The sequence below is a fragment of the Scyliorhinus canicula genome, chromosome 5 (genome assembly GCF_902713615.1).
Source record: "Scyliorhinus canicula chromosome 5, sScyCan1.1, whole genome shotgun sequence".
Lineage (NCBI taxonomy): Eukaryota > Metazoa > Chordata > Chondrichthyes > Carcharhiniformes > Scyliorhinidae > Scyliorhinus > Scyliorhinus canicula.
Genome location: NC_052150.1, coordinates 117,650,945 through 117,665,503, shown reverse-complemented (window position 1 = coordinate 117,665,503; position 14,559 = coordinate 117,650,945). Strand labels below are relative to the sequence as shown.

The window sequence follows — 14,559 nt, the reverse complement described above, 5'->3', positions numbered from 1 at the left end:
TTGAAAAGGACCTATGAATCCCAACTCTTTGTTTCCTCTCTGCCAACCAGTTTTCTATCCACCTCAATACATTTCCCCCAATCCCATGCACTTTAATTTTTGCACAATAATCTTCTTAAGTGAGACTTTGTCAAACGCCTTCTGAAAGTCCAAATATACCACATCGACTGCTCTCCCTTGTTGACTGTGCGGGTTACCTCTTCAAAGAATTCCAACAGATTTGTCAAGCATGATTTTCCCTTAATAAATTCACGCTGACTGATTGATTCTGCCTCTGCTTTCTAAATATTCCGCTATAAAGTCCTTGATAATGGATTCAAGCTTTTACCCTATGTTAGGCTCACAGGTGTATAATTCCCTGCTTTCTCTCTAGCTCCCTTTTTGAATCTCGGAGTGACGTGAGCTACCCTCCAATCTGCAGGGACAGTTCCAGAGTCTACAGAATCCCAGAAGATGACCACCATTGCATCCACTATTTCCAGAGCCAACTCCTTAAGCACTTTGGGATGCAGATTCTCAGGCCCTGGGGATTATCCGCCTTCAATCCCATCAGTTTTCCCTGCACCATTTCTCTACTAATGTTGATCTCCCTCAGTTCTTCCCTCTCACTAAACCTTTCATTCTCCAACATTTCTGGGATCTGACTTGTGTTCTTATTTGTGAAGACAGAACCAAAGTATGTGTTCAATTGCTCAGCCATTTCTTTGTCCCTTATTATGCGTTCCCCTGTTTCTGTCTGTAGGGGGCCTACGTTTCTCTTTACCAATCTCTTGCTCTTCACATATCTGTAAAAACTCTGAGTGTCAGTCTTTATGTTCCCTGCAAGCTTACTTTCGTACTGTACTTTCCCCTTCTTAATCAATCCCTTCGTCCTTCTTTGCTGAATTCTAAACTGCTCCCATACCTCAGACCTATTATTTTTCTTGGCCAATCTGTATTCTCCTTCCTTGTATCGGATACTATTTCTAATTTTCTTTGTAAGCCATGGATTGGCCCTCTTACCCCCTTGTGCCAGGCAGGATTGAACAATTGCTGTAGTTCCTCCATGCGTTCCTTGAATGTTTGCCGTTGCCTATCCACTGTCATCCCGTTAAGTAACTCTCCCCAATCTATCAAGGCCAACTCACGCCTCATATCCTCAGTTCTCTTTATTAAGATTCAGCACCCTAGTCTCCGAATCAACTACTTCACTCTCCATCTTGATAAAAAATTCTATCATGCTTAATATAACACAAGCCAACACAATATGCTCCACTCCCCGAAGGGACTCCCATGATCAGGCCCACGTCTGGGTTTTTATGTCCGGTTGATCCCGCTACAACTCTGCTCCCCTTTAGCTCATATTCCCCAGGGGGAACGGGCTCGGGCCGATGCAATAACCCTTGTACAGGTTAGAACATAAACATATAGCTAAGTCTCAGAAGTAATAAAAGCAGCATAAAAATAAATCATACTTGCAGTGAGTAATCAACTTGTCTGGTTTTGTCAGTTGATGCCAGCAGGGGCACCAACAGCGGGTTAATGGTAGGTTGGTTATCCATTTACAATATCATTTGCATTTGTTTGCATCTATTGAACGCTCATTATAACAGCTGCCTGCCGACATCCCATCCTGTGTCCATTCCAATCTTGTGTCACACCAGCGTCAAACCCACACACCATGTCTATCTGGACATCACAATGCTGGGAGACTCATGTAGCTGCCGCAACAAAGGTCCAAAGTTCAACTGGAGTTGGAATACAGTACAAGCAGGAAGTATGGGGGGGGGGGGGGGGGGGGCTAGGGCAAGGATTCACAACAGCAGGGAAAGGGCAAGGAGGTGGATGAAGAATTCCACATTGCTTATTGGAAGTGGATGAATGAAGACTCTAGAGGCAGTGGGTAAAGGTCCAAGTGGAGCATGGGTGCCTTGCAAGTGACGTCCTCAGGGGGAAGATGATCGAATGGAGCAACAGATTTGAGGCTGTTAGCCTTTTCCCTCTAGGTTGTTGACTTCCTGCATGGACTGGCGAAGATGGGCAGGGCTGGAGAGAGTGATAGGAGTGGGATGGGCTAGTATTTAAAAATGTGGTGGGACTTTCGAACCAGTCAGCTGAAGGCAGGCTGCTAACCCACCAGGAGATTCAGAGAGGAACTCTCCTGTGCATAATTAAGGAGGTTCCAAGTGCAGAATCTGGCGTGGGAACCTGGTCAGCGGGAAAGGCGCCACCAGAGCTGCCCAACACCACACTTAGTCTCAAAATGGGAGAATTCCATGCATGGAGTATAGGTGAAAGGAGTCATGAATTCTGTAGTATTAGTTTGGAACTGAAAAGGTTAAATATCTAAACAGTCAAGTATCAATAGAAAACACCAAACTGAATATTTAAATGCTTTTTAAAATTGACATTTGGTAGATTGGCACATTTCACAAAATATAACTGACAGTACTGCAATCTCTTCCTAAAACATAGATGATGTGGAAAAAGCCTTTCCCACTCATATCCTGCAGCTGTGTGGTTCATAATTAAAAAGGCTGAACCGCTTCCTGCTGTGGACACTTCAAAAGATTTTTTCATCTCTAGTCCGTTGACATCCAGCTTGAAGTGACTTGCCCACAATTTTATTTATGGGTGATGTAACATTAAATAAAAATAATAGATAATAGATAATAAGGAAAAGTGAAAATAATATTGGGTTTAATAAAAACTGTTGGCTTTCTTGTGACCCAGCAAACGCCATTACATGAAGAGCGAATTCAGTCATAGTTATGTATATATTCATTTTAGTTTACTGCATCTTGCAAACCTAACCTTAACAAACCTAATATTGAACTTGCAAAAAGATGAGATTATAATATAATGCACACATTTAAATCTGTTAGGAGTTCAAGCTACAAACTCTTAAAAAAAAAAATCAAATTTTTAAATAATTTTGTTTTGATAAATTGGTTGTGTTTTCATTTTCCATAATTCAGTTAAGTTCTGTTATGAAAATTAACAGGCAAAGAATGTTGCAGAGAATTAAGACCCTTCACTAACACTTACTAACTGGAAAAGTTCTTATATTTTCAAATATATTTTAAAAGGTGATTAAATCACAAAAGGTTAATTTCTTCCTCACCTCGGTGTCATTATTGAGGTTCCAGAGGTCTAATCGCCCCATCCCATCCACACAGGCAAATAATGCAGGATGCACTGGTGACCACATGACGTCGTAGACATAGTCTGCATTGTCTTCAAAGGAGTAGAGAGGTTTGTTGTGCTGTAAGACGGAGAGAGCAAGAAGACTTTGTGGCGCTAGTGCTGCCTGAGGCTGTCTGGCAAGTCTAATTAAAAACTTTGCACATTTTCAAAGTGTCATAAACCAATGAGATGAAAGTCTGCAAAGGTGTGCTGTAACTTCAATACAACAGCTGTCCAGTAAGATAATAAAAAAAATGAACAGCATAAAGGCTACATGAGCATTCCCGAGACAGGTAGATGTATAGGCCTTTAACTCACAATTCAGTCACGACAAGTAGGAGGTTACATGTCCAAATGAATCAAATTGTGGTAAACCTGCCAAGGATTATGGGATGCTCTAAATGAACCAGGCAGTAGAATATAACTGTAGGCTTTCAGACAATAGTCTGCCATTATAGATACAGAGTGCCATCTAGTGAAAAAATGTATGTAGCAGTGGCTTCTGTAATTGAGGTGAACGGTTTCCCTGGGGGCCATATGCCCTCTCCTCTGCTTATCTCCATTCCAGACATTTCATCTACAGTGTGGAAAGCTGCAAAGACAAACTGGCCAACATCAAAGACAAAACATTCAACTTTACAGGTCAACATATTGACTACTGCTATTAGCTATCATCTTCTCTCAAGACATTTAAAAGAAAAGTGCTTCTCTTCCTCACCTTCCCCCACACATCCCCCAATTCTGCCCTTCTATAGGTGAATGCCTTTTTGGAGAGTTAAATATGCTGATTTTCACAGCAACTTAATTGCAGTGTTAATATAAGCCTAATGTGACACTAATAAAGATTATTAATAAAGATTATTATTATTCTCATTGTAGTGATATTATAAATTGCACACTTTTTCCTATCCAATTGGGTTTTTATTTCTGCACATTTATTCTTAGCATGAATTGCTTTCCCACCAGAGATATTTTTGAAGGAATAAACAGTAAATTACTCAAATTCCATGTATTATGAACACTTATCCCAGGAAGATTAAAACACGCCTGACCACATAATGTTGCGATGGTATTTCATTTGTCAGACACAAGTAAATTGCATTGCAAAGAACACCCATGAGAAATATTATAGTTTCTTTGCTTCTCACATTGGCTTCTGCCACCACAACTGGGGTCAGAAAGGTCATTGGCTCCAGAAACATATTATGCAGCAGGATTTTAATTTTATCTTTATTTTGATCAGCAGGTGACAAATCACATGACCCAACATAAAAAAGAAAAACAAAATCCTACTGTTTCAGAAAATAATGAAAAACTACCTGTTTGGGTGTCATTCTTAAATATTACAGCATTATTTTAAATGCATGTTACAAGGCACCTAAAGCTTTCTATAATAATAATAATAATATTTTATTGTCACAAGTAGGCTTCACAACTAAGTTGCTGTGAAAATCAGCATATTTAACTCCAACTATGAGAAAAGCCCCTAGTCGCCACACTCCGTCGCCTGTTTGGGTACACGGAGGAGAATTCAGAATGTCCAATTCACCAAACAGCACGTCTTTCGGAACTTGGGAGGAAACCGGAGCACCCGGAGGAAACCCACGCAGACACCAGGAGAAGGTGCAGACTCCGCACAGTGACCCAAGCCAGGAATCGAACCTGGGACCCTGGCACTGTGAAGCAACAGTGTTAACCACTGTGCTACCGTGCTGCCCATAGGGATACTGCTATGATCTTTATCAGGGAGTTAAGACGCACATCAACTATTATTGTCATGCTAAGTAAAATTATTTTAAATATGATCTCATTCATTATTTGCAAGTATAACCTCACAACAATCAGGTTTGCTTTGACTCACATTGGGAAACATCATTAAGATTTACAGCAACAAATTAGGACTGTCAAATATAGTTCTTAAAAATAAAATTGCCCCAAGGTAAAATCATCCTACTTTATATTCACAGTAGAATTACTTGTATGAGCATTTTGTCAGTTTCCAAAAATGAAGCTTCATCTCCTGTCCTTAAATTCAGTCACATTATCACTACTGCACGGAAATGAGCAACCTCTTTCACAGGTTTTGTAAATATCCTACTGGACAGTAGCAGCAGCAGTTGATAAAGTACAGGAGAAACACTTTACAATTTGATACAGTGTACTCAGGTTAAAAATGCCCCAATGTTCAGAAAGTATGTTAGTAATAAATCCAGTCTGAAGATAAGACAAACTGATTACATGCTTGCGGTTTGTTTTTAAGGCAACGCATTCTTTATAATCGAGTTTGATAAATGAGTCAAACAACAAAGGGATGATGATCAGCTTGGCTTTTTGTTGCAAGAAAATCAAAGCATCTGGCAAAGGAAAGGAAAGAATGTGTTGTGACAGATACCTGAACAACCAGGGTGTCGGTAAGTCAACCAGTGAGAAAAGGGGTGGATACGGAACTTTTACATAAGCTTTACTTTTACTCCTGCTTGAATCTGTTTTCTCTTAAGATCTAGCAATTCAATGTCAGCAAAAATGACACAATATTAAATTGTGGGACTCTTAAAAAGTTACAAGAACCCCCTTAGCAAGATTGCAGCACCACCAATATTCTGTTCCTTTAAACACTGAACTCCCTCCAGCTCTTCTTCAATGGTGGTAAAAAAAACAATCCCTTGCTAACATACTCCTCCGCAAACCAGTTCTGCCTCCACAATGTCTTCCTTCAGCTATACTTCCCTAGGTATTGGACTGTGTCGCCAATGGTGCTCCACAATGACCATCACAAAACACTCAACACAGGTCAGGTTCCCTTGATGCCTTTTCATTCCTAAGACAGTAAACTCTGCTACTTAAGGCAGCCTATTGACTAGTATGCCTCAGGTCTGTCAAAATATTCCCATGAAGATTTGAACCTGACTGCCAATTGATGGTGGGATTCAAACACTATACATTTTGTATGGGAATCCAGTTAACACCAGAGCTCGTACAATACTTAACCCTTTTATGAGAACATCCAGCATCAGATCTTGCTCAAAACAAGCATATTTTCACAAAAATGTCAGATTAAAAAGCAGTTATGGCATTGCAAATACTTTAAAAGTTATTTTTTGCTAAACATATTAGCAATAAATGTGCGTATACTACACACAACACAAGGACACAAAGTGAATTGTAGGACCTGAAATGCACTGCCTGAAAAACTGGTGCAAGCAGACTCAATAGGAGTGATTCTGTGACCATATTGCACCTGGCGCAAATCCCGCTATGTTGGGAGAATTGCGAGAGAGCCCCAAAACGGGATTTGTGCTGGGCACAAATTAGTTTCCCTTTCTCCTGGCCCGTTCCAGCTGTCATGATCAGGATCTCGATCTAATCACAACTCCTTTCCATTCATGTTAATCTCATTAACGAGATTCAAATTCAATCCAGCATCATCCCAGTATTCACCTGCCCCTCCAGCAGGAAGTGATTTAGACGCAAATCACTACTGGTCCCTGAAAGTGGGGACGAGGCACCAGGGACACCAAGAGGGTGCAAGGGGTGAGCACCCTCTCCACTTACCGCCAGTGTGCCGAAGGGGGATCCTTCAAAAGAGTTGGGCACAGAGGGGCTTGTGCTGGTGTTCATGTGGCTAATCTTTCCTCTGTAGCCTTGAAAAAACTTTAAACTCTCTCCCAGCTGTCAATATCAATGATTTTTCGGATAAGGTAAAGAGTTCCTTTGATGTGTTGGAAACCTTTGAAGTGCTTTTTTCACATTACATGTCATTCCCTCTTAACCTTTTCAAGCCTCTGGGCTTGCTGAGATGCCTAAAAGCTTTGAACTTCGTTGTTTACATTCAATTTCATGGTCCATTATTGCAAGCCTCTTCGCCAGGTTCAGGCTATTTCAAAGGAGGGTGTGCTTTGTTTGGTTTTATAACTCTTCTTGGATTGTTAACTCTTTTCCCTTTTGAGTTGTTTCTAATTGCCAGTTTATTTTTTAAAGAAGCAGTTTCTTTGTTCTGAAGTGCTTCTTAGAAAGAGCAGGTGTTCTGTCTGACTGCATTCTTTCTGCTGGGGTTCCCTCTGTTCTGAAGTGCCTCCTTGAAAGAGCAGGTGATCAGTCTGGTTGCTGCCCTCTGGCACCGTCAACCTAGCAGGTTGCCAGGGGACAGTGCCACAAGGGGCAGGGCCTTAGTTTGCAGACGACACGAAGATGAGTGGTAAAGCCAAAAGTGCAGAGGATAGGAAGTCTGCAGAGGATTTTTGATAGTTTAAGTGAATGAGCCAGGGTCTGGCAGATGGAATACAATGGGCAGAAGGACCTGGGTGTCCTAGTGCATGAGTCGCAAAAAGTTGGTTTACAGGTACAGCAGGTGATTAAGAAGGCGAATTGAGTTTTGTCCTTCATTGCTAGAGCAATGGAGTTTAAGACTAGGGAGGTTATGCTGCAATTGTATAAGGTGTTAGAGAAGCCACACCTGGAATATTATGTTCAGCTTTGGTCTCCCTATCTGAGAAGGGACGTACTGGTGCTGGAGGGTGTGCAGAGGAGATTCACCAGCTTAATCCCATAGTTGAGTGGGTTGGATTACGAGGGGAGGTTGCGTAGACTGGGACTGTGCTCATTGGAATTTAGAAGGATGCGGGGGGATCTTATAGAAACATATAAAATTATGAAGGGATTAGGTAGGATAGATGAGGGGAGGTGTTTCCACTGGCGGGTGAAAGTAAAACTAGTGGGCATAGCCTCAAAATAAGGGGAAGTAGATTTAGGACTGAGTTTAGGAGGAACTTCTTCACCCAAAGGGTTATGAATCTATGGAATTTCTTGCCCAGTGAAGCAGTTGAGGCTCCTTCATTAAATGTTTTCAAGATAAAGATAGATAGTTTTTTTGAAGAATAAAGGAATAAAGGGTTATAGTGTTTGAGAGGGAGGGTGGAGCTGAGTCCACAAAAGATCAGCCATGATCTCATTGAATGGCGGAGCACGTTCGAAGGGCCAGATGGCCTACACTTGCTCCTAGTTCTTATGAAGCAGGGGGAATCCTGTGGCGAACTCAAAGCGGGCTATCACTCAATTAGGGGGCCTTTCCAGCGCTGGGGGAGCCTTACAGTGATTGGGGGGGGGGGGGGGGGAGGGGGGTACAGTGTTATTCTGAAATCAGGGCACCCTTTGAAAATGGCTGCCCGATCTCAGCAGATCTGACTTTGCTGGCTTCTTCAGGTCCCATGGCATGAATCACCCCTGGCTCCAAGTGTGAGTGGATTGTGATTTGGATTGCGTTAATCTACCCGGTAGTTATTGCACCTTATTTCTGGTTGAAGATGACACTAAGAAACGTTTTGGGAGAAATTTGGCCAATATTTAAAAATTTTTTAAAAGCTTGGATAAATACTTGAGGAAAAATGTTCAACATTTTGGGGAAGGACAGGGAAATAAGGCTAATTGGATGGGTATTTCTGAGAAACGGAATAGGCACGAGGGGCCGAATGGCTTCCTTCTGTGTTGTATAATTCAATGAATATAAATGCATATTGGGTAGTTTGCCACACTTATTTGGCTTCAGTTTTAAAAAATGGAAAATTAAACAATTTACCATTATGAATGCATCCATGTGCTCTGAAGTACCTTGATGAGTCATGGTTTGGACAAAATACAAACCAAAATAACAGCTCCTTAAAAAAAAGTCTCAATATGTTCCACTGAACAAAACACACCCTTCATCATGAAAACTCCACTTGTATTACTGCAGACCCTATAGTTTAAAATCCAGCCAAATAGGCACCCAAGCACTGACAACGGTGTGGTGATGACACATTGCTGCACTGCTGCACTGGCAACAGCTACTGAGTGTAGACAAGTAGTAAAGTTCAAAGGCAGCATCACTCTAGATCACAGGGGCAACTTTAAAGGCATTTGCGATTCCATAAATCACCTAATAGTTGAAACTGCGTTTCTGATTTTTTTTTCTTCAAAATTGCATGCTGGGTTAAGAGAGGTTAGTGCAATTGCTCTACATGTTGTTTACAAAGTACTTATAGCAATGTAAAATAACAGTTTTCAGGCAGTTTTATGTATTGGCACTAGGTGCATATGTGCTACAAACACATGTATTGAGGGTCATCAAATTGGGGTGGTGCCGTGGTCTGGTAAGGCTGATTATGTAAATATGAAAATGTTGCATCTCTTAGTGGGCTTATCAATTTCTCTAATTTGCATGGGGATTGGAGATGTAGACCTAGAGATTCAGGAGACCCCATGTTTAGGGGAGTGCTGGTGGTTGTTGGGGATGGTGGTCAGGGAGCCTATCGGCTAAGGTGAATGATCACACACAGGTCATTCAATGGTGACAATTGGCTGGATGGTTTATTGGTAAGTTACTTGCATTTTTTCTGCAGGCTGGATTTCCTTGAGTGCAGAGCGCCTTGGGGCAAACCTATATTGCAGCAAGAATGTCAAGTAGCATTAAGCTTCCAACTTGTGCATACAATGGACCTAATGCCTGTAAGCATATCTTTTGATTTTATCATTACCCTAATACGGCAGGTGACATTCTATTGTGCGGCACTGAACGTACATTCGCTCTGTCCACCATTTTGGGAACTTCAAACCAACCTAATTTCTAGACTGTAAAATTTCCGTTTTTAAAATAAAACACAGCAGACTTCAACCTTTTATATTTTCAACATATGCTTTAACATTTTCAAATCACTGACCTTTATGTAAAATATTGTACTTACTTTTTCTCTAGGGATTTTCTTCTAGCGACTTCATGGGAGTTCTCCTGCCAGCTCCATTCATCTTTCCTTCACTCCCCCATCATGATGTCAACACTTTTCATACCTCATTTCTCCTACTCATCCACCCAGCCCATGACAAAGTTTACCCTCACTTGAAATAACATCTTTTCCACCACGGAGAGATCAAGGAAAGTTGAAACAAAGTTAGAAAGTTACCAACTGAAGCCCATATCTGCACTACACCAAGATTGATGTCACACTGACACAAAACTCACAGATGAGAGTTTTTGCCCCATAATGACTCGGGTATGAGGAGTTTACATCTCGCCTTTTGAGGAGACTGCAACAGGACCATATGGAAATTAAAATAATCATTTAAAATGTTTGGGGTGGGGGTAGGAGGAAACAGATAGAGAAGGCCATTAATGTTAATCTTTGCAAACTGTAGAGTGACCAAAAATATCATAAAAGGAAATAAGCTCCAAATGCAAATGTTTCGCAGAATATGACAGCTTAAAAATATTAATATATGAAAGTAAAAAAACAAATATCCATCCGACAATGTAGAGTTTGCATAAATCTATGTTTCTTCAGTTAGTTGAAACAAAGGAAAAGTGGAAGTCTCTAGTATTGCTGCACAATATAGGTTGGGAAAAGAATCAATAAAGAATGTCATGCATCTTAGGTTCAAAGTGTGAGGTACATGAGTATTTCTTACCTTTGTGGTCCACAATTTAACTGTCCAATCAAATGAAGAGGTGACAAACAGATGAGAGAAATCGATCTGTCCCACGGCCATGTGGCAATTGATACCGGTTACTGGACCCTGATGACCCTCGAACATTTCACCAATACCAGCCTTACTGGAAAACAAGTAGCAGACTCAATAGCTCCTTACCGGCCAAACAAATACAAACTATAAGGCACACAACTGAAATCTACATTAGTTATCCATTCATTGATCACTGTGAGGAAATAGATGTTGCGGTTGGTGGACGGGAGGGGCCCTTTGAAGTCCACACTGAGTCTCTCAAAGGGCCCACTATCACCATCCCTGGGTATGTCCTGTTCCACCAGCAGGACAGACCCAGCAGGGGCGATGGCACAGTGGTATACAGTCGGGAGGGAGCTGCCCTGGGAGTCCTCAACCTCGACTCCAGACAGATCCCATGAAGTCTCGACTCCAGGTCAAAATGGGTAAGGAAACCTCCTGCTGATTACCACGTACCCACCCACCCTCAGCTGATGAATCAGTACTCCTCCATGCTGAACACCACTTTTCGAAGCACTGAGGGTGGCAAGGGCCCAGAGTTTACTCTGGGTGGGGAATTTCAATGTCTATCATGAAGAGTAGCTCTGTGGCACCATTACTGACCAAGCCAGCAGAGTCCTAAAGGACATAAGCTGCTAGACTGGGTCTGCAGCAGGTGGTGAGGGAAAAACATACTGGACCTCATCCTCATTAGCCTGCCTGCTGCAGATGCATCTGTCCATGACAGTATCGGTAGGAGTGACCACTGCACTCATTGTGGAGGTGGAAACTCTGAATTCACATCGAGGATACCCTCTATCGTGTTCTGTGGCACTACGATCATTCTAAATGGGATAGATTCAGAACAGATCTAGCAACCAAAGACTGGGCATCGATGAGGTGCATCTGTGGAGAAAAACAGTTATCTCAGATACTGCCAGACTTGCTGCATTTTTTAACCATTTTCTGTTTTTATTACATATCCAGCATCTCCAATGCTTTGCTTTTTATATTGAAGCTAAAATCTGCCGAGGGAATTTTTAGTTGTGAAGGCTGAGTCATTGTGACATGGAGTAAACTGGAAGAATCAACTGTTTTTCTTCTGCACACCACTATTGTATGTTCATGTGTCTTGGTCAGAAACTTGTCATGGAACTTGGGTGGGCGGTAGTGAAAAAATGATTCTAAATGAGAGGCAAGAGAGCTGGAATTAAGGTTAGATGCTCAAAGTACGAGCGGGTACCAGAGGAATAGGGACGGGACAAAATTTGATTTAGTGAAAAGGGTAGAGTTATTGGTGACACATTACTGGAGGTATTTCCATGGCAATGAAAAGTCAGGTATTCAGAACCATTTGTGGGGCAGAAAAATGGTGGTGAAGTTGAAGTCAGCACAAGATCCATAGACAGTGGAAAAACTGACTCCAGTGCAGCAGAATGAATCTCTGGCCGAGGACCAGGCTATACCTGAAGCTGAGAAACCGGTAGGACAGTTCTATGTTCTCAGCAGGTAACAGCAGCAGCGGGGGAAAAGGCTAAACTAGATAAGGTTACCTTAAAACTTAAGAAACGGAGTAGAAAATTAGAAACTCAGCAGCTGAGTTTGAGTGTAGTCCAGTGGAGAAGAATAGAGATATACAGTGAAGTCCAGCAATTTGGAAGCCAAATGTGAGCAAAGATCCAGTGCTCACTTGAAAACAAAGAGCATACACAATCAAGGGATGGGCAGTGAGCTCAGATGACGTGAAACTAGCAGTTAACTGGTAATTAGGACTAAAATGCAGGGAGGCAAAGGAGCATAAACTGTGGAAGAGAGAAGATGGGTGGAGATGGGAAAGGAATAGAAAGGGAGTTGCACAGCAAAAAGGTTCTGAGGGAGTTGTCAACTCATCAGCTATCTTGAAGCCTACATCATATCCAGATATTTCAATAATACAGGATAAAAGTGACTCCGTGTTCAAAAGATATGGGTTAATTTAGGATCGTCAGTACTAATGTGTAAAAGACTGGAAGACTGAGTGTATTGATAAAGGAAATTCACTGGAGGCTATGTATTTGGGTTTTCAAAAGGTGTTTGACATGTAAAAGACTTGATAAATGCAAAGTAAATGGGATTAAAGAGAATATGATAACATCAAAGAGTTATAAGAAGGGCAAAAATCAGAGAACAATGATTAATGCACATTATTCAGATGGTAATGATATGAAAATGCAGTCTCCAGGGTATCATTAAGTAGAAGCAGAATGATTCAGCACAATACCAAAACATAGAGGATGCAAAAAGCAAAGTTAACTACAGACTATAAGTGACTTCAAGAGTAATTAGGCAGGTTAGTAGATGGTCTATCACCACCTATTTAAGGGCAATTGGGGATAGATGTTAATCCCATATCCTGACAATTATTTTAGAAAGTTCAATAGCAGATGAAATTAATGTAGAGAAATGGCGATTATAGATTCTGGGGGTTTGAATAAGAAATCTCAAGTGTTTTTGTACTTACAAAAGAGACAATACTAAAATTATGTATCATAACTTCCTTGAGTGACAATCCAGCCACCGCGCCCAATTCCTTCTAAATTTGTCTTGCCTGACGTACCGATTTAAGTTGGGCGAGATCCAGGGAATGCAGCTCGCAACCAAGGCCCAGCACCTTCAAAGTGAAAGAGCACGAGGACAATGCCCCCCCCCTTTTTTTTTATACAGCATTTACTGCTGTACCTCAGTTAAGTTAAATATCCCATTGAAATGTAAATATTCTTTTTTTTAATAAACAATTTTATTGAGGTAGTTTTTGGCTTTATAAACAGTTACAGACATCATCAGAAAGGAAGCAAAAAAGGCAAAAATGTGCAAACATCCACGTACTTTCAATACTTCCATCGTAACATATTGCACAAGCCCGCTCCCCTCCCACCGGTACTACCCGCCATATTTTCCCTCCTACTCTACTCTACTCCCCCCACCCCCCTGCTGACACTCACTCTCCCGCAAAGAAGTCAATAAATGGTTGCCACCTCCGGGTGAACCCCTGCACAGATTCCCTCAAGGCGAACTTAATTTTTTCCATCCCCAGGAAACTCGACATGTCCGCAAGCCACCACTCAGTCTTCGGGGGCTTTGAGTCCCTCCACGCCCATAATATTCGTCGCAGGGCTATCAGGGAAGCAAAGGCCAACACATCGGCCTCTTTCTCCCCCTGGACGCCCGGGTCTTCCGAAACCCCAAAAATTGCCACCCCTGGACTCATCACCACCCTTGTTTTTAGCACCTGGGACATGACCCCCGCAAATCCCTCCCAGTACCCCCTCAGCTCAGGGCATGCCCAAAACATGTGAACATGGTTCGCTGGTCCTCCCGCGCACCTAGCGAATTTGTCCTCTATCCCGAAAAATTTGCTCATCCGAGCCACCGTCATATGGGCCCGGTGAACGACCTTAAATTGGATCAGCCCGAGCCTAGCACATGTCGCGGTCGAATTTACCCTACTCAGGGCCTCTGCCCACAGCCCATCCTCCATTTCCCCGCCTAGCTCCTCATCCCATTTAAGTTTCAGTTCCTGTCTGGGACCCTTCCTCCCTCATGAGCACCTTATATATACCCGAGACTCTGCCCTCCCCTTCTTCCCTCCTGGAGACTATTCTGTCGTGGATCCCCATTGGCGGGAGGCGCGGGAAAGATGGGACCTGTCTACGAACAAAGTCCCGCAACTGTAGGTATCCAAAATCATTTCCCCTTACCAACCCAAATTTCTCCTCCAAGCTCCTCAAACTCGCGAAGCTCCCTTCCAGGAACATATCACCCACCCTTCCCGCCCCTGCTCGCCGCCATACTCGGAACCCCCCATCCATACTCCCGGGGGCAAACCGATGGCTGTCGCAGATTGGCGCCCAGACAGACGCCCCCATCCCCCCCACATGCCTCCTCCAC

General features: G+C 42.4%; 1 protein-coding gene across 3 annotated transcripts in view; it reads right to left on the bottom strand.

Moving 5' to 3' along the window:
* Positions 1-14,559, bottom strand: part of LOC119966203 (cytoplasmic dynein 1 intermediate chain 1) — a 377,588-nt gene that overhangs the window by 34,919 nt on the left and 328,110 nt on the right. For all 3 annotated transcript variants that reach the window (XM_038797532.1, XM_038797534.1, XM_038797533.1), the window contains exons 14-15: positions 10,600-10,744; positions 3,104-3,244 (exon numbers count right to left, since the gene is read on the bottom strand). In XM_038797532.1, coding sequence (XP_038653460.1) covers positions 3,104-3,244; positions 10,600-10,744 — 286 coding nt within the window. The remainder of the gene's footprint in view (positions 1-3,103; positions 3,245-10,599; positions 10,745-14,559) is intronic.